This window comes from Aythya ferina (assembly GCF_964211825.1).
Source record: "Aythya ferina genome assembly, chromosome: 1".
In the NCBI taxonomy this organism is placed as follows: Eukaryota; Metazoa; Chordata; class Aves; order Anseriformes; family Anatidae; genus Aythya; species Aythya ferina.
The window spans coordinates 191,084,257-191,109,303 of record NC_140296.1 but is presented as its reverse complement, the minus strand read 5'-3'; the positions used below and the strand labels follow the sequence as shown (position 1 = coordinate 191,109,303).

The following is a 25,047-nucleotide window of genomic DNA, read 5'->3' as shown; positions in this document are numbered from 1 at the left end:
AAATATTTAAATGCGGCTGAGTTGGCTTGAACTTTCCCATTTATGAAAAGTCACCGAGTGCCAATTTAGATGTTATAATAAAAGTGAGAAGCTGGAAGTCCTGGGGGTAACCCTACACCAATAGCTGTGATCCATAGCAAGTTCCTATATGAAGAAATATCCAAGTTAAGATCTGCAAATTCCCATTCCTTTCCTAGTCCCTAAATAACTCCCAGATGAGCCATTAGGAAACTCCATTAACACCAAGTTCACCTGGAAAAACTGTTCAAACGAAAACAGAACCCTTTCAGTGCAGGGTTGCCTCATCCCTCCCAAGCTCATGACTTTTTACACAGGAAGAGCTGGTCAAAGAAATCAGGGTTTACAACCTGCAAGAAATTCTGGGGTTTGTTTTCATCTCAGTTCAGTTAAAACACTGAACACATGTTTTTCTGAATGTGAAGATAAAACCATTTTGATTCCGATACTCCTAAATGAAAAGGAAATCTTTTGCTTTGGTTTATCAAAGAGAATCAAAGTATTTGAATTTGGCTCAGTTCAACAACAATCCTTCTCCCCTGGAGTCGATGCAGGACTTTATCATAAACTTTGTAGTTTGACTGCCTCATGCCTCTGCTTTCCTCTGGAAGCTGGGATACGCTGACTCCCATGCTGAGCTCTGCCCATGTGTGGACACAAAGCCCTCAGGCCAAGGTTTGTAGGCAAAGGTGAATTTGCTTCCTATATCAACTGGTGTAGTTGGGAAAATCAGGCAAGCTTTTGCTCTTTCTTCAGGACTGAAAACACAAGCTGAGGTTGATAATAATTCAGACCACCTGTGAAAGAAAAACAGAACTGCAGAGCCATGGAAATGCTGCTTGGGAGTGACCTCTGAAGGTCATCCAGCCCAGTCTCTTAGAGCAGAGCTGTCACCAACACCCAACCAGCTCAGACTGTTGGTGCCTGGGGAGAAAATGGAATAGAGAGGGAACAGGAGAAGGGGAAAGAGGCAGACCAGGCTGTGATTGCTGTGTTTCACTTGCAGATGTACTGTGGGGACATCTGTGAAGTATGTTACAGCCCTGAAAGTGCAGGTACTGCTATTAGGGGAGGCATTTACTGTGATCGGTAGGGAAAGAGTCTTGGTATGTCTGATGTTTACTTCTCAGTTGAGACCCATTGAGGATTTATTGGACCCCAAGGATCTTGCTCTGGTGATGGGTTTTGCAAGGCTAGGAGGGGTGTTTGAAAGCTTGGATGGATGATTCTGAGAAAATATCTTTCAGCACAGGAACTTCTACAGAACATGAGTTTGTGGATAGGTTTCAGGTTGGTAATGTGGTATATGATCAATAGCAGATTTTCATTTGTTTGTTTTTGCAGAGTAGTAATTCTTCAGGAGGTGGTGTGATGATTCTTAGAAACACATGACCCAGTACGTTCAACTGTAGCAGGTGGTCTCAAAAGGCATCACCTTTACTTACAAACTTTGTCCACCCTATCGTCTGGAAACCATTGTGCCAGGCAGAGTAGTGGCACAGCCCAAATGGAAAGCAGATGAGACATCTCCCAGAAAGCCCCCACGGCAACTGAGAGGTATGGATCAAGGCTCAATTGACTTGAAACGAATGCACTGATTAAATCAGAAAGTTCAACGTTTTTGTTTCTCAGTGGGTACTATTAAAAATAGTTAGTACTTCTGTCTAGAACACTTTTAAAGCACTAATACAAAACAGGCATTTTCAACACAGATACTTACTCATGTTAGTAGCAACGATGACAAAAGGTCTCATGTAGGTTTTCTTCATGTTCTGGGCCACGTTGTTGAAATAATCCTCGTAGTGTCTCAGCAGGTGAGCTGTGCCACCCTCTGTTCGCTGAATGTGTTCCCACTGCTCCTTATTGCTGGGATCCAGTAGGGCACTGCCCACTTTGATAATGTTCTGAGAAGCAAAGGACAAACGTAAATTATGAGGCAAACAAAGCACTGGATTCTGAGTAAGGAATATTGAAAATGATTGGCATTACTGCCCCAGGCGAGTGTATAATGAAATATTTTAATGTAGGCACATTTTTCTTGCTCTTGACCATGTCCAAGTGGCTTCTAAAGATCTCCATGGAGGAGACCCCACAGCCTCTCTGGGCAGCCTGTGCCATGCTCAGTCACCCACACAGCACAGAAGTGCTCCTGGTGTTTATACGGAACCTCCTGTGTTCCACATTGTGCCGATTGTCTCAGAGAGATGAGAGACAAGAAAAGCAGAGTGCTTGGTATGTACACTACAGAACTCACCTAGGGAATTGAAAATAATGGGATGTTAAAACCAAAAAAAAAAAAAAAAAAAAGCCACTGATAGAAGTACTGTTTCCTCTTCTATTGTTTTCTAATTTATTGACTGGATTCTTGGATAATTATGTGAATTTCCATGAAGAATAACAAAAGCAAATATTAACTTGCATTTACACATAAGACAAATTATGTTGTTCTCCCCCTGTATTTACATTTCTCCCCCATGTTTATGTTTCTTACAAACGTGTTTAATAAGGAGGTCCTAGATGAGGACCTGCAGCTTCTGCTCTTTGTTACGAGAATATTCAAAGGAAGCCTAAAGAAGAATGGAAGAACAAGACAACAAGAACCCCCAAAATAGTGTTAAGTGGCTTAAATGGGAAAGGTACAGGGTTTAAATGGGAAAGGAGCAGTATTTAATCTTGGTATACACATGGACTACATTGTTGTGTTAAAATCCAATTCCTAACTAAGGTAAAATTAATTAATTGTCATCAATAAATGATGATAGAATTAATCACCTCAAGCTCTACAGTAGCAGAGGTAAGTATCTGGATGTACATAACCCTTCATTTAGAAGCAGACAGGGAAAGTGCTGTATTCCCTAAGTATTCCCTGAAGCTGCAAGCTTGTATTTTGGATAAAAAAGGCTGCCTTTATCTAGGATGAGAAGCTCTACATGGTTCCCCAGGAACAAGGAGACACATGCTGTACTTGGTACCAGGCCTCCTCACCGCTTGTGAATGTTATTTATGTTTTTTGGATCTGTTATATTTTTCAGGCTTCTTCCAAAGACTATTAAAAAAAATCCTTTTTCTCATGAGCATTACTGATTAGTTTTCAAATTCTTGACCTACCCTAAAAATATTTAGGGAGTTTTTGAAAACATCATCCGTATGCATTTTAGTGCCAAGTGCAGAGAATAATAAATTAAAGCAGCCTCCTTTTTTACTTTTGTTCTTATTTTTTCTTAAGAAAGCATGTTAAAAACTCAGTTCCTTCTCAAGATCTGAATAGGGGAGTTCATTCACCCCGGAGCCAACAGTTTGTCAGCAAACAGTCTCCTTATGGAAGGAAACATGGAATCTCTTTAAACCTGGTTTATCTAAGATGATAAATGTTTTCGAAGTTCTTCATTATCTGTTGACTGCACAGCCCAAGACACCAAGGGATTTTCTTAGCCATGTTCCCATCTACTCCCACCTCACGGGGAGGTGGCGCAGCTCCTTGGCTTCCTGGTGCATCCTGGTTCTGCACAAGGTCTCCGAGTTCACCCTAACATCTGCCAGAGCTGGCTGGTTCCACTGGAGCCCCTGGAGTGGTGAGCTAGGTGTAGCACGCCTTTGGAGGGAGCCAGACCACCTCTGGCTGGCGCGAAGGCTGGTCTTAGCCTAAGGAGGGTTGCTCCAGCATCCCTATGCTGGCACAATTCCAGCTTGGGCTCTGTATTGTGCCACGGTTGGGATCTTGGGAGCAGCATTGCCAAATGTGGGCAGCAATATCCCGTACTGCATGCGGGATTGAGGGGAGCTCTGCCAGGCTGAGCACGGGACATCTCACCTGGTCACAGAAAAAACACAACTTCCTCCATGTCTGACATTTTTCCACCACAACAACAGGTTCCCCCTGTCAAAGAGGGTGCTACAGCTTGTTCTCTACACCTCACCAGGTCTTTGGTAATAACTGGGTCTTTCATGAAGGTACTGACTAGCAGAAGCCTTCTGGCATGCATTTCCAGTATTTGCATGTGCCTGTATCACTTAAAATTTCAATATAGTTTGGAGTCTCTTTCAGCATACCAACTGCTTAACAGATATGATTCGAGTGTTTCCAAAGTTGAATTGTAAAAAAACTTCAGAGTCAGTAGCTGGCTCAGATTTCACTACATATTTAAATGAAAATGATCAAATTAGGCAGGTTTTCCAACAAAATTAAATACAGTAGACAAAACCAGGAATATCCAGGAATAGTACATCAACTTGATTATTTTTTAATTTGAGGAATTTTACTTTTGGATGTTAATATGATGCAATTTATTGTAACAGTGCTTTCTACACATGATGTGCTTTCTTCACACATGATGCATAACCAACTTCCCACTCTAAATTGAGAAGACTGACTCATTTGTGAGACAGGTTAGAGCAATTACATAACATTCACTCCTTCTTGGTCCAAGACAAATTCAATTATCAATTTTGAATTCTCACACAGCTTTTCAGGGGAACTGTAAAGGCTCAGCACAGCAGATAGTATCTCTCTTACCTCATTGAATTCCACATCCCTCGTGGCCGCCAGGTCAAACCCTTGCTGCTGGCTCTCATACTTTAGGACCCGGATCATCATCTGGTAAGCTGTCCTCACATCATTGCCATACAAGCTGTGGGTGTATTTGGTGGCGTTCTGCAACACTCTCACAATCCGTATGGTTTTGTCTCCATCCAGCTTGGTCTCATTGCGGTGTAACTTCTCATTCTGAACCAGAGACAAGAATGAAGGAAAAAAAAAAACAACAATGTGTGATTTATGTATGTATGTATTTATTTATTTACACTCTAGTTACAGAGACATTCGTCATTTAGGGAACTTCGACACAAAAGTGTCATCTGATCCAAATGGTGCTTGTCTTGAGGAAGGGTTGGTAGGGCAGCTCAATGGAAAATGTAACTCAAGAGCCAGAAAAGCACAAAGGTCCAGATGGGAAATGAGAGGGTCAAGGATTTGGTCAAAGGATGGAGTTCAGGGACTTCAAACTGGAGTCTTACAGATGATCATTTATAAAATAAAGACAGAAACTATAGGATGTCTTATGAAGTGTAAATATTAAAAACATGTTTATTAGTGCTGAGAAAAATTAAGCAACAGGAGAGCAACTAGAAACAAGGTAAAACAAGAAAATAAAGAAATGTCTTTAAATTTAAGGAAAAATTACAATGGATCACCGGAAAAAAAATGATCATTGTGCTGGATTATTATCTATGTAAATCAACGCTGTCCATATGAAGTCAATGACAACATGAAAATTCATATCAAATAGGGATTTGGACTACAGTGTCAATACTCACTGGATGCTACAGTGCACACCTCAAAATATGGTTATGAGGTTATCAAGAATAAATATATCCTTTCTAGACTTAACTGGATTGGAGAAACTGTAGATTTCATAGTGTTCTGGGTGTGTTCATTATATGCAAACACTGCTGGGTCCTGACAGGCTGGTCAGACTCTGGAGGACTAAACACAAGAAAACACAGCTTACCATGATTTTAAGATCCACAAAAGTGTTGGTGGTACAGTTGAAAAGCTCAGGAGGCAGCCAGCCTTTCTCAATGTTACAGTGGCGAACGGCATTTCCTGAAGGAGACAATGCATGAATAGTAAATAACATCCTGAATTGCTCTGGATAAACCTTCATAGATTTCTATTTTCAGATTTCTTAGCGATATACACATACTTCCCTTCCCAAACTGGCATTCCTTCCTGAGAAAAGTTAAAAGTTAGACAAGCTTCAGATCCACCCAACCACTCTCAGCCACCCTGCCCCAATGTTCTGTAACAAATTCACCAATTTATTTATATCAAACATGAGAATGACTGTGCATTTCCTAAATATTTATGAAAACATAACCCTGCTCAGATTTCTGCGCAATAGCCTGTATAGGAAGACCACCCCAATAAATGCTATTTTCATGTCAAAACATGCTGGTGCCTTCACACACAGCGCGCAGTAGACACTTCAGCCAACACAAATAATTTCCTTTTGCCACTTGTGAGTGGTTTGTGAGCGGCCTGCTGTTTAACCTACTATATTTTACTATTTGTCAAATCATTTTAAAAGGTGATTCTTGGCTGTGAATCCTTCAAAACGAATCACAAGTTATCAAATTCAAAACTAACATTGTGCTAGTTAACTTTGGATACACATTGCATGTGTCTAAGCAATGTAATTACTACTATCTAAATAACAGAACTGTAACTGATAGAACAATATCTAACTATATTAATTCTTTTCCATGAATACACATTCAAGCCTCAAATTCCTAATTGAATATTCATTATTATAAAGCTGACTTTCTTTGAATTCACTGTAAAACATATTCTGTAAAATTCACTTAAAATGTGCATCCTAAGAGCATCCCTGACTGCTATTTGCTAGAAGAGACACTGGCGTCAACCACAGGAACAGTGCGCATTTAGTGAGAAAGCTTATTTTAATTCAACTTTAAGGTGTTTAGCAATGCAAATACTGTCTAATTAAAAAAAAAAAAAAAGTGTGGGGAGAATTTTACATCTTAAAATCTTCAGAAGTGGAACTTGGGTGACCATGACTGTTCTGAACTTCTGCATCCTCCCAAGTAATAATTGGAAAAGTTACACAGTCATTGTAATTCATTGAACCTGAAGAGTGCAGGTAAGAGTTCCTGGGTCTAGAAATTAGACAGAATTTTGTTTCTGACAGAAGAGCCTTAGGAAAAGATTGTGAACACTTGTTTTCAAAAATCTGCTTTGGTTTTCTGTAAGATAAATGTTTTCAGGGACATGCATGAAAAAACAGATTGCTATTCATTCACAGTACAAAATGACACAGCTCATATGCTCGGTAAAATACGTCTTTCAGGCATGTGAATTATGGTTTGCAGAAAAGATATCTGGCAGAAATACGCAAGTTCTGCTGTACCTCTTAGCACTGCTAGCCTGCAATGCCAATAAAGTGATCACCATGCAAACATTTTTCATCATTTTATCTTTGCCCAGAGGAGCTGTGTTGCTGGAGATGATGTGTAAGTCACTAGAAACTAAAAGTTACATTGGTAAGAAGTGTTTGAACAACAGTAACCAGAATATTGGACTGTGCTTTTCTGAAAATACGGATACAGAATTTCTGTTCTTTGTGTGTGTTTACCTGCTGCACTTTCGTATTTATATTTTGGATATTTCAAATGTATTTTAACAGTTCTTGAGTTTCAGCTAAAGTTTTGTCCTTGTGACATGCATAAGCTATGTGGTAATCTCTAGACTCAATGAATTAACACCATTCCCTATGCACACATTTTTTGCTGTTCCCCCTGTGCCCACATGTAGATAAAGCAGTTAATGTTTTACCCAGGGAACTTACCCACTGATCCCTTAGGACACGGCACGGCAGCTGGCTGGCCAAACTTGGTCTGTGGCCACCAAATACCAGCCTCGAAAGCTTTGGGACACCCATTATAAATTACTGAAAGCAGAAGAAGAAATGATGCAATTTTTTGAGAAATTAAAATCACAGAGGAACAACTAGAAGGTATTCCAGATTGCCAAAGGGACCTTCCAACTGTTTCCAAGCCCCAATAGGATGCTTGCTCTTTGCAGCGCCTCCCAACCTTTAGCCCATCACCTGCTCCTGGTTCAGCAGCACAGTTGGACAGGTACAGGCATAGGAGACCTCAGGGTGATTATGGGGCTCTGCATCTTGGTTCTGCATCTCTCTGCCTGATCCTTTATTGTGGGAACACATTTCCCCATCATTTCACCCACACGCTGCGGTGAGATGACTGCTGCAGCAGCTTTGTGCTGATTGCAGGTGGAGGGTGGGCGGGTGAGAGGACAGGCAGGACAGGCAAGGCAGGGAAGAAAGGCAGCTGGAGTGTGGCACAGGACGTGAGGGCTCTCACCCACCCCGTCAGCTGTGGCACAGCCACATTATTCTGTACTGGTAGATGAAGTCAGGCTTCTTGCAAAATTAGGATTAGGGTGTTTTGCTGTTTCCCTCTAAGCTAGCTATATTTCCACTTGATGGAAATATGAATTATTTTTTCCTTTTTTTCCCCAGCCCCTGTGAGTCATACTGGCACAAATTTAGGAGAAGGGGTGCAGATTTAGGCTACTGCACCCCTATTGCCCTGCTAGAGCCACCCCACTGGCCTCACAGGCACCCCAGCAGGCAGCAGCACACCCAGCACTGCGCTCCCCACATCTCCCCACTGCCCTCAGCTCCAATCCTGCAGCCCCAGCCCGGCACTGCTGGACGGGGTGTACCTTCACAGCCCTTCAGGGTGACTTCGGCAAAGGGGTTGTCGCAGCGGTTGCACTGCCGCCCTATGACTCCGGGTTTGCAGGGACACTGCCCCGTCTCCATGTCGCAGGTGCGCGTGTGGGAGCCCGAGGGGAAGCAGTCGCAGGGATAGCAGGTGTCGCTGCTCTGTGGCCGGTAGTAATTCGCCTAGAGAAGCAGAAAAGGACAGACGACGAGGTATTTTACTTGTATCCCAAATATAAGCATTTGCTCGTGTTTCTGAAATGCTGGTCTAGCAGCACGTGCTTCATAAAAGGGCTCATTGAGCCGAGCACAGGATAATGATGGTGTTGCAATTAACAGAAAACATAACGTTTGACCATTCTTTCTGCTAGCCCATAGTTATCTCACTGTGTTGGGCAGACTGAGCACAGCAGGGGTTGCTGGGCTGCCCAGACCCAGGGCACAGGCTGCTGATTGCAGTGGGGGCACAGGGCCCACATCTCTCATTATGTACTTGCTGCCTGTGCCCAGCGACAACATTCTTGAAGGATCTGCAGTTTTCTCTGCTTTGCAGTTCGACTCCTGCCTAGCATGGAGAAGCCAGGAAGAAAACTTCTTGCGCTGTCCATTTATGTCGCATGTACAGGGCAGGGAGAAATCAATGATCGTGTATTCAAATTGCATCTGCAACTGCTTTTGATCTGCGGAGTTACACGATTACACGAGACAATGGTGCTGGCACCCCGCTGACTCGATTTAACGCAACAGTTGCTGTGTGTCCTGCTGGCATTTAGGAAAGAAGTGCTGGGCCAGATTCGCTGCTGCTGGTTCAAATAGGCAGGACTTCTCCGAGGTCATGCAAATCTATTGTAAAACCTATTGTGGACAGCCCATTGTAAAACCTCCAGGAGGGAGGCGCCTCCCTTCCCCACTCTCTGCTCCGTCCCCATATGTCTGCAAAAAGCCTTGAGAGAGCAGTCCCTGAGGAAAGCGTTCAACCTCTTATTTTATTCAACTCTTCCAAGCTGCGAGGTCTTTGCTGACCTGCTGCAGACGACAGCTTCATCCAGCCAGCCCAAGCTGCTGCCCGGAGATCGCTTGCTTGTGACACAAAACCCACCACCAGCATTCCTCTCCGCCCAGGTCTGATCTCCCCCAGTAAATCAGGCTGCACTTCAGAGAGAGATCAGAGCCAGGCTTTCCTTCTCTCCGTTTTGCTTTACAAAGGCAAATAAGATAAGGGCTGCACAGTATGATTTGGTGAAGGGCAGTGCCAGCAAAATGTTTTAGGTAAACATTAACTGTGGTGTGCACATATAGGATACAAAGCACAGCTCTGTATACTTTGTCTGGGTTGCTGCAGTTATTAGTGATGTAGTTACTTTTTAAGCTAAAGAATTTTTTACTTCAGACTGCTGCTTTTTGCTTACCTTGCAGTGGCATTCCCCATTGGTCTTATTGCAATCAGGATCAAACCCTTTACTCGTCTCACAATTACACGGGCCGCAGATAGGATTTCCCCACCAGCCTCTGGGACAAGGCAAGTCAATCCTATAAAAGAAAATCACATCCAGAGAAAGTTCTTTTAAGATTCCTCTTAAAAGGTGGGAAAAAAGAGCTTTGGGCCAAATCTGCACTCAACTCCACCAGCTTATAGGGTGCAACGTACCTCACTGCAGCAGCCAACACTTTATATATGTGTGCGTGTGTGTGTTCACTGTAATAATAAAGATAAAGAATATCAGTTCTACAAAAGCCTAGCGGGAATACTTCTCTAAAAGGTTTCAGGACCGGCTCATCTTTTTAAGGGGTATACATCTATAAGAGCAAACTGTTCCTTCCTCTAGGAGAGGGTGATGGCACCCACGTTGCCTCCTGGAAGCAGTCCCTGGTCCCAGCAGCCCCATGGCTGGGCGCTGATGGGGTCAGCACTGGCTGGGGCAGGCTGGACAGCCCATGCCAGGCTGTGCTAACCCTCCAGCATCCCATGCCCTGTCCCTAACTTACCCATCACCACCAGCACAACCTCAGGCTGTGTTTCCCCAATGCTTTACATCTACGTGAGGGCTGCTGTCTGGTTCTGTCCCCTCCCTATGCATTCCTGCCCCATGGTGCAGGAAAAAGCAGGTACAGCAAGCCAGAGGCTGGGCATCAACCCAAAAGCTGAAACATATCCCTTGGTTTTGCTGGTTCTTTTTCTCCAGAATAAACTTCTGAGCAGGTTTGTCCCACAGCCACTGCTGCCAAGGATGCCCTGGGGTGGGATGAGGTAGTGATCAAGGGAGCCTGATGGCTGGAAGTGCATCAAGATGTAGCCTGAAGGATGATGCTGCCGAGGCTGCCCTCAGCAATAATGCAGAAAGGAATCCCTTCCCTGCTGTTCACCTACAGGGAGAAAAGCTGCTTGCTGTCTGTTCCAAAGACCACACTGAATTTTGTTTATGGTAATTGCTTGCCTTGTACTTCTATGCTTTATAATACAGGAAAAAAATCAGCAATGCTTCACTTGACATGAAATCAGCAGATAATGACAAGGGACTACTTCTCTTTGTTGCTAATCCAGAGGAGTAACAGACAAATCTGGCAACAGCAATGTCAGTGTTTGCAAGCCCACACAACAAAAGGCGGAGGAAGAAGCTTGCAGTTTTCAAAGGGAAGGAAACAACATCACATGAGCTATTCCTAAATGTGTAGACAAATGCCCTCAAATGAATGATGTGCATTCATTTGCACATCATGAATGGCCCACATTAGAGCAAATCAAAATGCCATCTTGGGGATAGGGCTGGTTGCTGAATGCTTATCTGAGACCAGGAAGCTGCTGATGAGGGAATCTGCACGTTTCCACCACACAGAGACAGGGCACAGACCTCCTAGGCTGTCCAGAAGACATGGATTTTTGCCAGCCCAGGGTCCAGACCCAATCTCCAAAGCCATTTTATGTGGCCAGGCCACTAAGTGGGTGCATTGATCTCTGAGTGTGTTGGGGCAGCTGAAGGGGAAGCTCAGAGCCAGCTTTGGCCAAGCCTACCAAAAGGTACAGGTTAGAGGCCATGCTGTGTAATGCAGCACAATTAGCCTAGCCCCTGAACTGCTTGTGAAGGAAAGTGGCCCCTGAGTGTATGGAAGTTTGTCTGGTATCTGGGAAGAGAGCTTGGGAGCACAGAAGGACAGGGGGCCTGCAAATACCATCTACTAGGAACATGTGAAGTAGAACAGGAAAGCTAACTGAAGCATAAAAGAAATTGATGGACTGCTCCCTTAGGAGGAGAGGCAGCTGGGAGGATCAAGGAACCAAAGAATAATTCTCCTACTTGCTCTCGCAGTACTGCCCGTAGTAGCTCTGTCCACATTCGCAGGTGTAGCCATGGGATGAGCTAGGTTTGTGCACACACGTGGAGACATGCTCACATGGGTTCAGGTTACATACATCAACACAGTCTCTTCCAAAGTACCCTGGGGAGACAAGGTCATAAAATTACAGCAACCATTGTAATTTACGATTTGCATGTCTCTAAACGACCATCTATTTTATGCTCATACACTAATAACACATCTTCAATAATCAGTAGATTCTCCCTGAGATACTGTCAGAAGAAGGTACTCTTTTCCCTCTCAGCCAAAAATATAGTGGGCTGTTCTTTTCGACAGCCTGTTAACATGCTTCAGGCACCCTTGTGTCTCTGGTTCCCAATTTTATATTCAGGGCATGTGTTACAAATAGTTTTGTATTCTCTCCCTGCACGTACGGGAGGTGACTGTGCTGGGTGCTGACAGCATGTGCTGGCTACATGCACCAAAACAGAGAAAACATTCAAAGTATCTCGATTAGGATGCAGGCTGTGAGACTGACATCCAACAGCAGAAAATGCTGGGAAAGAAAAAGGGAGAAAAGAAAAAGAAAAGAGAAGAGAAAGAAAAAGAAAACAGAAGAAAAGAAGAAAAGGGGAAGTGCACAGAAAGAGCCCTTTGGACCAGAAACTGTCTTTCTGTTTGGTTGACACATTTCCTAGAACAAATGATCCTTAGCCCGTGACTGTAGTTGCAAGGGTGGTACAGTAGGGCAAAGAAGGATTGGATGCTGATTGGAAGAAGAAGCACTAGATGAGCACCACCACCAGCAGCAGGAGGCTTGCAAAGTGCTTGCAAAACATCCTGCCACAGTGGCTGCTTCTCTTCTGATGAGCTCAGGGAGATGGGCTCCAGCTCCTGTCTGAGTGCATGGGGCGGTCAGTGGGTTACCTGGGTCACACACACAGGAGTAGCTGTCCCAGTCGTCGCTGCAGTAGCTGTGCTGGGGACACGGGTTGGAGTCGCAGGGGTTATCCACTTCACAGCCCTCCTTCACGTTGATCTTGATAGCCTGTTTCATGTTGAGTGTGGCTATATTTGTAGACGTCTCTCCCATTCTTACTCCCTGGTGACAAAAGACAATTATTTTTAATTTAGAGTCCTCATTCTGGATACAGTACGATGTGTTTCACTACTTCCATTAATCCTTGAGGCTGCATTTTACAGAAACATCACCTGATCAGTCAAAACCAGATTTTTTTCAAATGCTTGTCTCTGATTAAATCAAATAAGCAAAAGAAAAGGGATGTTGCTGTGTGAGAGCAGATTTGTACCTGGGAAAGTGGGCAGACTTTACTATTTTGATTCTAAGGTATTTTGATGGAGGAAACAGAAATATTTGGGGAAGGATTAAAAAAGAAAAAATATGCATTTTCATATGGGTATTTTCTTAGAAGATCAACATTTGCCTCTATTATTCTCATTTCCTACCTGCATACAGCCATAAAACCCCTGCTGAACAGAGATTTGGTCACCAGAGACACCTCCCACAATGATGCTTTTCATTTTTAGTCCGGGTAGTTGATTTCCAATTTGCACAGTGCTCTGTTGAGGAAAAGGACAGTTGATTAGCAGCACTATCATCCTCTGCAACACAGACAGCTACTTTCTCTAGTGATGGGGTCAAGCAGTAGCCGACTGTACATCACGGAAAAAAATATTGAAGAAGTGAGGAGCTTGGATATCTGCATTTGTTCACAAGATGTATTATCATTAGGTTTAATATATAACTTCTTTAGGCACTAGTCACTGCAGAACATTTCTCAGAGCATAAGTATTTGTCTACAGTCTCCTTAAAAAATATTTCTGTAGTGCTTAGTGGCAAAGTTATAATGCTGCCGTACCTGGTACATCCCATAGTCCAAGGACATGACGGCCAGGTACTTGATGTCTTTTCCATCTTTAGCACTCTTTAACTCGATTAATAAATGATGCCATTCCCCATCACTGACTCGTGTCTGGGTCATCTTCAAACTAGCAACCTGGCTCAGGCCACTGTACACTTCAAACTGCACATAGTTGTTCAGTATCTGTTGGGAAAAAAAATCATGTCTATTCTTTGTGACATGGTTAGATTTAGTGGGACAGAAGACAAAATAAAAAACATTTCCTTAGAAAACCCCAAAGGAAAAGAATACAATAAAAAAAAAAAAAAAAAAAAAAAAAAAAAAAAAAAAAAGAGAATACTTGCAATAACTCCTTGTATAATTTCAGACATTCAGTTTCAAACTTACCCTACTGGGGGGTGAGGGAGAAGACAACAGAGACATTCTTTTCATTTGTATTAATGCACACTACTAACTTTGTTTAGGAAACCTTAAACCACAGAATTTCAAGTTTAGAATGATCAAAAGTAGAAGGCTGAAGAAATCATTTGTATTTACTGATGTGCCTTTAGCAGAGTGGATGAAGCTGTGTAGTTCATGTGGCCGTATCCACTGATAGGGATGGGGGAGAATCTCTTAATACTTTTCTAAGCATAAAAGGCCACATTTCTACCTGGATGTTGATCTTGGATGCAGCTCCAGCATTTGCTTGCATTAACATGCCATTGACTTTCCGGGTTCTGAACATCAGCCCAATGTACCACGGCACAGAGATGGTAATGTCAAGGTCGCTCCAAATGATGATGCTCTCTCCACTGAAACGCTGAGGAGAAGGCATTACTGTAAAACAAAAAAACATGACAGAAACACTTTATATCCTTCAGGACAGAGGTTAAGAGTAGAAATAACGTGGTATCACGGTGGTGGCACGAGGCAGCACCTCCACACTGCTACTGCATTATAGAGGTGAGAGACGTTCCTAGAAAGGCAAGCTTTGGGATCTCTGCTGATAGATTTCTGCTGGTGAGTGGGTGGACAAAGCAGGAAACGCGAGGCCAAAACTTGCTGCAGATGCTTTCAACATATCCTTGATTACCTGCTTCTAATTAACAGATTAAACGCAGAGGAAAAGGCTCTGAGGCAACAGGAAATATAAATTAATTATAAATAAGCCGGGGCCAAATTATTCAGCTGTCTCAGCTATGTGGTCTTTTTGCAGGGAGAAAGCTCGTGAGGAGTCACCAGAGCCGTCTGCCTTAGACATCTCGAGCCGATAGCTGAAGTGTTGCCCTGATGTCTAACCCTGCATGAGCATGTGGTGGCTTTGGTGTGGGATCTGCAGCCAGGCAGCTCCTGAGTGATGTCCTCGCTTCCAGCAATGGTGCAGCAGCTTTTTCCAAGTGGAAGCTGGCCCCTTCACCCAGGGATAGGTGCAGGAAGCCTCAAGGAACACCTGCTCAGGCTTCCACAAACACTAGCAGGGGCATGGGGTGGGACAACTAAAGCATGGCCTGGTCTTGAAATCCACAGAGCAATTTAAAAGTTATCCATTGTACATAGACCACAGAGTCACAGAGGGGGGGCAGGGCACACCTTCCCCTGCTTCTAAAACAGAAATCTCTGTCCCCCAGAGCTTTGGCCTCTGGCATCCCCCCACCTCCGGCCCTTCCCCATGCCTGGGACTGAGGGGCTGCAGGTGCCAGTGCCCCCAGATGGGACCTGATCAGCCCTGCCACCTCAGGGAGGGGGACACGTGCTTCAGAGCATCCTCCTGCCACCAGCAAGGCAGTGATGCAGCAATGCGAGCTGTCTGCTCAGGGCTTGTCACTTTGAAGTGCTGCCTGTGTATCTACATAGACATTAAGAGACTCCTACATTTTAAAGGTCAACAGAGAGGGGGACCTTGGAAACACGCTGCCAACACACACCACACACACACACACACGCAATGTGTTCAATCAAAGAAAAACCCAGCAAAACTGAAAGTGCTGGTGCTCAGCAGAGGCTGCCTTCTTGCCAAGGAAGTGGTGATTAAAAATGCACATTCAACCCCGGTCTGAGTCAAAGCCTAATAAAATCAGCAGGATTCTTTCCAGTGATTTAAGGGGGCTTAGGATCAGGCATTTTTACTATAAACAAATTACTAAATACTGCCAAGTTCTGTGGAACTCCTTTGGTCTCGTAAATAAATCAATGAAAGCTGCTGTTACTCATGACAGTAAGTCGGCTATCATATTTACTCTAGAGGTGATCTCACGATCATTTCAAATAGATGAGAGGTGATTTTTAGTCTCAGTTGCAATCTTCTGTTACCTATCCCTTAAACATCACAGCGGGACATACATGCTCTGGGATGTCAATGGCTGGTAACGAGACGTGCACAGATGACTTCACACCAAGGGGCCCCTGCGTCCTACCTTGCTCGCAGTTTTTGCCCCCGTACCGTATGGGGCACTCGCAGATGTAGGTGTTCCACTTGTTGACACACGTGCCTCCGTTCTGGCACCAGTTGGCTTCGCAATAGTTCCTCTGTGCTGCACAGCCTGGAAGTCAGGAAAACGGTCACTTTGCGTGGCTTTAGCAAAAAAAAAGGGCTCTGGATAACTGACTGTGTCTGAGTTTCTTTGCAAAAAGCAGACACAAACACTACAGTATTTTATTTTTTTTTTTTAATATACTTGAAGTCAGTGAAGCAAAATGTGGATGGCAAATGTTTTCATGAGCTGGGCAAGTGTCACATTCATAAAGACAAATCTATCAATGGCAATTCAATACAGTCACCAAGCTGTAAATCTCTGGGTGGTAAGAGAAAATTTGGGGCACATATCTGGCAGCCACTGCTGCAGACAGCCAGATAGACCAGCGCTGTGACTCAGCAGCGTGGTTCTCAGTGTACTGTCATGTAACCAAGGAACCAACGTGTAGTGTTACGCAGAGTAGTAACACTATTGTAGGTCAATGTTTTAAACCATGTGGGAACATGCTTTGAAATGAGGAAAAGAAATCCATCCTAAAGAAAACATTTCTTTTATCATGCCCTTCCTGATGTGTATTTCCACAAGATAAAAACTTGTGTTTAATTAACATTAGAGATGTGAATGTTAAAAAAATGCTCCAAAACAAAATTGTAAATTTAAGCTTATGCCACCACTTCCTTCTTAATCCATGATCTGTGCCAAGATCATACATATAAGAACCAAAATTTAGGTCTTACATGGAGCTTCAGCAGGGTGGGAGGAAAGGACTTGCCATTCTTCTGCGTAAGAGACATTTCTATGTTGATGGAGCACTTTGTATATGAGCTAACCCTCATCATTGATCCAGGGACTAGAAACCAAACCAGAAACTCCAACAGGCTGCTGCATGAAGCAGGCTTCGGATTTGAAGGACTGCAAAATTTGTCTTACAGGATAACCTTAATTTATGAAAAAAATCATTACATACTTTGCCTTTTTCATGAACTAATCCCATTGGCTTTCAGAGCAAAGTAACATTGAAAAGGTAATTTAAAAAAAAAGAAAAAAAAAAAAGCCTAAGAGGAGGAGTAAATTCCCTGTGCAAATTCCTGGGTGAAACTCATAATGATGCAGAAGGTTTAAACAAGCCCAGTTCTTTTCTGCATGGCACTTAATCCTTTAAGTGTGCACCTTGCCACAGGCTACCGTGTGTGTCCTTGGCACAGGCACTGACCGCACCCTGATCAAACAAACGAGGTGTGTTGAGCAGGTCTGGCTGCAGCTATGCCAGCGAGGGGGCCCCTTGAAATGCTGAAATGCTTTTTTTTATATACAGCTATGGCAGAGAGTTTTCTACTGCTGATTTTTTAGGTTTTTGGTTGTTCATACCTGGCAGCGTCCCATTATTGGCGATGTAGCTGGCCATGTCGATCGGCTTGCTGTCAATAGAGAGGTTCCTCATGCAGCCGATAAACTGTCTATTGTGCACTGGGAAATCTTCTGGCAAGTTTGGGACCCCGCCAAGCAAAAGAGGGCCAGTCAGGTCCAAAGATCTGAAGAAACAAAGAAATAGTCACTATTTCCTGCACACAATTTGTTTGTTTTTCTTCCTTATCCTACTGTTTCCATAAGCACATCGGAGATGTTGAGTTTACTCGTGTTGCCACACAACTCCCTCTGCTACATCAGTGCTTTCAGAGCTCATAATCAAGTGACTTTCTGGTAAAACAGCTGATCTCAGTGTGCAGAAACACCATAATCTGTAATTTAGGAGTTGATGGATCCATACAAAATTCAATGACCTGTCTCTGTGGCTTATAGATGGCTTACAGTCTGCAACAAAAGGGTTGAGGTGCTGTAGTTTTTAATACAGTGACTTCATTACTCTACAGTGCCAGCCCTTTTTAAATCTTCTGAAGATCTTAGTCTTCATAACATTTGGTGGAAGTAGGTTCTGCTGATCGACTCCATGCTGTATGAAAAGTTTATCATTTGGTCAGTTTGAATTAGCCTTAATTTTTATGATGTGCCCTCCTCTTGGGATTTTAGAACAGCACATGCCTATCAATGGCCTTTCTGCTATCAGTCATTATTTTATACGCCTACCGTGTTGCTTGCTATCCATCTCCTCTTTAAACTCAACAGTAATAATCTTTTTTGGTCTTTCCTCATGGGAAAGCTTTTTCTTTTTTCTTTTTTTTTTTTTTTTTTTTAACACTAAATGATTTTTTCCATGCCCTTTGAAGATAGGACTGTTAACTTAAATTATGTAAGTAATAAGCTCTTCAGCAGTCCCCTTCCTAATAACTTGTAACATTTTATTTGCCCTGCTCTCTAAATGTTCATACTGAGTAGATAGTGTTGGGATGCCATCTGCAATGTTTTCCAGTTCTTTTTGTTGCATTTTACAAGCAATTTAGGCACATGTCTGTATCTATGTGAAATTGTGCATTCCACCCAGTGTGACAACACTTGCAGTAGCCTCCACCAAATTTCATTTGCTGAACTAAAACTTGTAATTTTTTCTTGTTAAGTTGTATCCCTTTTTCTAACTTAATTTGTTTGGCAGTTAACCTAGTATTGTTGACTCTCCCCTGGAAGAAGAGAACGACTGGAAAACACAGATAGAGGAAATCCTTACTTCTTTGAGCCAGTCTGAGTCCCCTGGGCAGCACAGGTGTAGTTCCCAATGAGACTCCCGAAGCGCACGGCCACCGCTGTGTCACAGTCATCCACGGTCACCACTGCCACCTTCTCCCCCGAAGGCCCGTGGGGAATTCCTAAACGCCCAATGTTGGGCTTCAAAGAGTAAATGGCACATGTCACACAACACTGTATACACACAGGATTTAAACGCTGGTTCAGCCAGCTCAACAACATCTTCCTCTCAAAAAGGGACTCAAATAGGATGTGTAAATGAAGTAGCAGAAGCTAAGTTGACCTATGAAACTGAGGCAAGAAAATAAACCAACAGATGGATGACTTTATAGGGTTCATACACGCCCCAGCTGATACACAGCATGGTCAGAAGTGGCCTCAGTCTTTGCCACTGCTGAACCACTTTGGTGATTGCAACAGAAAGGGATGCCTATGGGACCGAGAATCCAGACCCAATCACCTCCACCACAAGCACATCCTTCATCTCTGGTACGTGTCCCTTAATTTCCCAGTGGAGGGGCACAAGCTTTACCCCAGCGTGGCTGACGGGAGAGCACATCTGCTACACAGAAGCTCAACAGCTGCCACCTCTCTGGTGGAGGGATGCACCACTATGGTTAAAAAAGGGACCACGTATACATGTCAGCGTAATAGCCTTGGTGAAGACATAAGAAATTGTATAAGGAAATTCTTTTTCCTGTTTAGTGTTTGTAGAGAGCTGCAGAGTCCTAATCGACCACTGGTACTGGATCTCTGAGGATGTTTTAGGCGAAAGAGAAGCAATGAGCTGAACTTCCCTGGCTTTGCTGCTGCTCCTCTATGGGCAAAGGGACACCTCACAGGAGGGAATTCACGAAGATCTGACCCAAACGTGTAGCATAACTGAAAGCCAAGAGATATTTTTATAATGTGTTGATCAACAAGGCTTGTAACCATATGAAAATGGAAGATGGCTGGGCGTTACACCCTAGTTTGCTGTACACTTTAAAACAAATATAGCTCAATTGTGTACCAAAATCCCTATTATTATTAAATAAAATTTCTAGAGCAAACAGGGAAGCAGCATGGGGATAAAAGCCTATTCTTACTGCTTCAGTTGTACAGACATAAATTTATTAAAATACTTAAAATCGTATCACCATATGTAAAGAGATACAGATTAATTTTTAAGGGTAATTATCCTAATGTATAAAAAAAATTAAAAGGATATTTCCTGGTGTCGATTCCAGTTAGAAAGTATTTTCCATTTCCTCTACCTAACGTGAACACACAGTCTGGCCGTTATACAGTATAAGGTTTTGACCTCTCCTAATTGATATTAAGGCAGATTTTATTTTTCCAATACTCCATTTGTTGCTGCCTAGCTTGGAAAGACAGGAAGCAGACACAGTTGCACTGCTGAAAATATTGTATGCAATGATGGAAATGTTAGAGAGCAGCTTTTCAAAGCAAATGAAAAAATACTTAAAAAATAAACTAGCCGACGGGCAAACTTTCCCTTCCAAAATTAAAATGTTTACATTCTGGGTGCTACTTCTATTCATTCGGAGGAATGATTTGATTAACATTCATGTTCTCTTGCTTCACTGAAATAATCTATTGTTTCTTACATGGGAGCCCTGACAAAGGGAGGGTATTTATTCTCGCAGCAGGGGGGATCTGCCCAACGTTAATCAAGACTGCAACCTGATGAGACTCATCAGTTTGCAGCTGCTCCTTCACAGTCAAGTAGTTGCAGTGGCAAATGGAGTTTTTTGTTTTTTTTTTTTTTTTCTACTTTTATTTAACATCGAAATTGCAAGGCTTTTCTCTAGATGTTGACTGGTAACTGCAGTGCGGGCCTCTGGCATCTGATGACCACACAGAACCACAAGATGAAGCAAAGTAAATGGATTATTCAAGTGGACAAAAACAAACCTGCATGCAGTTCAAACTCTTAGTTCAAACGTCTCTTCCAACCTAGAAATTCTGTGATTCTGTGATTCTGTGATAATTTTCTGACCACATTAAAATACTCATTTGATAGAAAAGGCTAGAAATTCAAGAATATGTTGCTGGGAAAGGAAAGAGATTCTCTGAGTGATTTCATGTGAGCTGGATTTCTTTTTTTCTTTTCTGTGTCACAAGTACTACACCACTCATCTTTTCAGCCCCTAGCTTAGGGAATACTTTATAACTGAAGTAATGTGAACAAAAATAAAAAGCTGGAATGGAGGGAGCCTAAATTAGGAGTTCATGCAGAACTGAATCATGAAACTGATTTTATTCATTTAATATTTTGATTAATAATATTATTATTTTTTTGGTAACTGAAAGGGCATTTAGAGTATCATGCATTATTAAAAAAAAAAGATTCACTTTATATATCTGAGTCCTAGAAAGAGAATTAATCACACAATATGAAACTTGGGATCCAATGACAAGAATTTCTACTGTAAGCTTAGAGATTGTCAGCCAAAAATGATGAAAAGTATGGAAGAATTAACCGTATTAGCCATGGCTACAAAACAATTACGAAGCATGGTGTGATTAAAATGTAAAATTGGCAATGCAATAGCGGGTTGTTGCAAGGATGGGTATTAGGCAAATTTTATGACAATGAATAGCATAAATGTTGTGGACAAATTTGAGTTCATTTATTAAAAATAACTTCAAACCAGAGCAGATGCACAAAAGTACAGCCAAGGCAATGTAGAGCTTACCTTATCAATCAGACTAAAAAGTTTCAGCATGTTTAGGCTAGCAAGGTAAAAGGCTGAGGAAGGGTTTTGGAACTGAGAAGACTATCACTGCAATGGACACATTACAAGAACAATTGGGTAGAAGATGCCTGTGAGTTACATAGGCTGGAAATCACAAGGTGATGCCCAGCCATCAGAAGGGTCATCTTTGGGAAAGTAGCAGGGGCAAAAATGATAAAAAAGAACTTAATTTATTGGTGGTTATAGGAGCTGCTGTTAGCAGAGAACTGACCTATGTTCTTAAGAAAATAAATCTAAGTAATTAATACTTGGAAAATGCACTAGAAAGTGAATTCCCAACACTAAATGACAGTACAAACATCTACATTTCAGGCACGAGCTTTGCTTCTGTGCAATACAACTGGAGCAAGACTGATCCCTAACAGTAGGAACAGCTAACACAAACCAGCATTAATTCACACTATTATTTTCTGGAAATATGTTCAAGGAATTAAAAGCCAGACTTTCATCTGGGTACTTAGCAGTCCTTTCTGCCTGTCAGACTCATCTCCTGAAGCACCATGCTACCAAAAAGGCAAGTTTCATTAGCTGTGCCAATTCTGCACTCATGAGTAAATGTTCAGTGTGGTGTACAGGAATTTACCAGCATGACCCCCATTAATGGCAATGCAAGTCATGTAACTAAGTTCCTGCTCATGGAGCTGAAAATTTACCTTGCGCTGCCTACCCCTAAAGACTGCCTTTTAATTTAGCGCTTGTCCAGAAAGAGGTTGGGATTCAGACTTCAAAGACCACATGCTGTAAAAGCGAGTAGCAAGCAGAGGAACCAAACAGTGCCAGAGAGCGCACTGGGTCTCATTTAAACAAACTATGAAAGAAATGTACTCCTCCTAGACTGGGGGGGGGAATATTCTGAGTGTTGCAGAATTTTATCACCATCATGTATGTAATGATTCTTCAAACATTCAGTGTATAGAATCATAGAATCACAGAATATCCTTGTGGGAAGGGGCAGAGAGTCCAACTCCTGGGCCCGCATGTGTCCAAGACCGTTGTCCTAATGTTTCTTGAACTCCATCAGGCTCGGTGCCATGTCCACTGCCCTGGGGAGCCTGTCCCAATGCCTGACCATCCTCTGGGTGCAGACCCTTTCCCTAACACTCAGCCTGACCCTCCCCTGTCCCAGCTCCATGCTGTTCCCTCAGGTCCTGTCGCTGTCCCCAGAGAGCAGAGCTCAGCGCCTGCCCCTCCGCTCCCCTCGTGAGGGAGCTGCAGGCCACCACGAGGCCTCCCCTCAGCCTGCTCTGCTCTGGGCTGAGCAAACCCAGGGACTTCAGCTGCTCCTCATGCATCTTGCTCTCTAGGCCCATCTGTATGCATAGCCAGGGCATCCCATATTAAAATCTGCTGCACTGACATCTATGCTTGCTTGTCAGAACTACATACAGAGTCTTTTGTCAAAGTGAAAGAAGCAGGGCCCTGACACATGAAGGAAGCCCCTATATTTCTCTTTTTCTTTAAAACAAGATGAATGATATTTATGTTTCTCAAATAATGGCAATAAGTATAAAAAATAGTAAATAGTGACATGAAACTTAAGTTGATCTCTCCAAGTTTGCAGGAAGGAGATTAGAAGTTTTGATCTATGGGTGGATAATCTCAGATTTCAGGTCTAATGCATGGCATTCTCCCTGGCCCAGACAAAGTCACAGGAATGGCAGTGTCCCAGGAGGGCTTGAAAACCGCAGCATCCTTCCCAACCAGAGCAGAACTAATACTGAGATGTCCCACACATCTACTGTCCTCAGTGGTGACCTGGAGGGACGACCTTCTCAAGCTGCGAAGGTGATACAAGTCCCTTGGCAGCCGACATGGCCACAGGCCACCTGGGTGATTTCCTGTGGTCTCGGTGGTGGAGCGAGAGAACGCCACCCCAAAGATATTTCACTAGAGATGCCAAATCTGATTTTAGTGAAACCCAAGGACGGAACAATGAACTGTTTTGACTTTCCCCCACAATTTCAACAGAAAGAAACACGTGGAGATTCTCACAGGTGCATGTTAAATGCTGGGAAGCTTCATCTGTGAACTTGCTTTGTATAAATGGAGACTGGAGAGAGGAGAGAAGGTCATCAAAACACATCTGTTTATAGTTTGCATATCTACTGCACAAATCTACTCCCATTCCACTTAAAATATCACAGAGATATTCTGATGCATCTCAGTTTCATTTAGATCCTCTGTTATGTTAAAGTAAATATTTAAACTGCTGGAACCCACAGAGTTACTTATTAAGGATACAGATGATCTAATAATGCATAGGGAATGGAAAAGACATACAGATTAATGGATAATGGAAGCCTTTTCTTATATACTTAACTATCTTATTTTTACATTAGAAATAATAGTTTCCAAAGTCATAATGCAAAATGTTGGAGAGGTTTAAGCAAACAGTCGATTTATTTTTAATTAAGCCAGACTAGATGCTGTAGATGTAAAAATATTACAAAGTGCAAATGTTTGTTTAGTTAATCGGCTGCAGCAATGAGGATTAGGTGTCTGGATCTCACCCCATATTAGTTAATCCGCAAGATACCAGGGCTTTTCCAAGGGTCTCACAAATGTCTACTCCATCAGGAACATCTTCCAAATTCCTAGTTCCAGTCTCATATTAAAAAAAAAAAGTCATTTGATTTTTTGCAGGGATGGGAAGAGGGATACTCTTGCATTTTTGTCACCTACAGGAGAGTGTTCCAACTTCACGGATATTTCCTGTACTCAGACTCAAAGCTGTGCTCTTCAGTCCGAGCCTCGGCCACGATTACTTCCGTCTGCTTCAGCCACCCCATTGAGACTATTGAAGGAGCTGACAGCAGAGGAGAGGACTCAGTAGCAATCTGTAAATGTGGCCAAGAATTTGAGAACACAATGGGAACTCTCGAAAGCGAGACCCCATTGATCTAGCAATGCTTGGCATCAGGAGACTTGTTTTTCTCAGAGGACAGATATGTCCCCATGCTGTAAGCACTGCCCTTCCTCAGCTCACTGTACACATAAAAAAAAAATCTGTTTTAGAAAGCTGGTCTTTTATCCAAATGCTTTGTGTGCCATGGCTTAATATGCAGAGCTTGCCTTGTTTGTCTTTAAATAAGTCCAAATCTGTAAAAAGAAAAGCCATCCTGAAGTCAGTGCCAGCCTTTTAGTGTTTCCAAGAGTTTGCTTACTGGACAATAAGTTACCCTTCTGTTTTTGTTAATCAGTAGCTAATGATTTATTGACTGTTAGGAGTGGTTAAAGGTTAAAAAGAATCTGTTTCCTAGCTATTTTTAATACAAAACAACACTCCTCTGCATTGCTAACGTGCCAGTTCAGCCCCCAAAACCCCGTGGTGCTCAGTGCAGAGCACCTCACCCTCACACCCTCTGGGGCTCTTTTCTTCCCAGCTCCTCCAGCTAGGGCGATAATGGGGGAAAATGGAGCCAGTGCAGGAGGGATGCTGCTGTCGGGGTCTGTCCCCCCTCGCTGGCTCCCTGGAGCTCATTAGGCAGCCTGCCAGCCCCCCCAGCTCCTTCATTAACCCCCCGGCCCCTGCTCCACTATCCAGCGCCTGTAAGGGAGCGAAGCTCTCTGATTCCCAGGCGATGCCGTGCTGCTTCAGTGGTCAAAAAGCTCATTAACCGCCTGCCGCCATGGCCTGCCTGGGCCAGCGGCCTGAGTCCAGCCCCCACAAGGACGATAAATAAATAAACAAGGAGGAAAAAAACCAAATGCATCAGCCAGCAGCAGGCAA

At 43.0% G+C, this 25,047-nt stretch overlaps 1 protein-coding gene across 5 annotated transcripts in view; it reads right to left on the bottom strand.

Moving 5' to 3' along the window:
* The window catches only part of CELSR1 (cadherin EGF LAG seven-pass G-type receptor 1), a 161,010-nt gene that overhangs the window by 28,703 nt on the left and 107,260 nt on the right, over positions 1-25,047 (bottom strand). For all 5 annotated transcript variants that reach the window (XM_084506384.1, XM_084506386.1, XM_084506388.1 and 2 more), the window contains exons 6-19: positions 18,539-18,696; positions 17,287-17,450; positions 15,859-15,984; positions 14,115-14,281; positions 13,460-13,645; positions 13,047-13,160; positions 12,507-12,681; positions 11,579-11,720; positions 9,695-9,815; positions 8,285-8,468; positions 7,383-7,484; positions 5,526-5,620; positions 4,532-4,741; positions 1,739-1,922 (exon numbers count right to left, since the gene is read on the bottom strand). In XM_084506384.1, the coding sequence (XP_084362510.1) occupies positions 1,739-1,922; positions 4,532-4,741; positions 5,526-5,620; positions 7,383-7,484; positions 8,285-8,468; positions 9,695-9,815; positions 11,579-11,720; positions 12,507-12,681; positions 13,047-13,160; positions 13,460-13,645; positions 14,115-14,281; positions 15,859-15,984; positions 17,287-17,450; positions 18,539-18,696 (2,128 nt within the window). The remainder of the gene's footprint in view (positions 1-1,738; positions 1,923-4,531; positions 4,742-5,525; positions 5,621-7,382; positions 7,485-8,284; positions 8,469-9,694; positions 9,816-11,578; positions 11,721-12,506; positions 12,682-13,046; positions 13,161-13,459; positions 13,646-14,114; positions 14,282-15,858; positions 15,985-17,286; positions 17,451-18,538; positions 18,697-25,047) is intronic.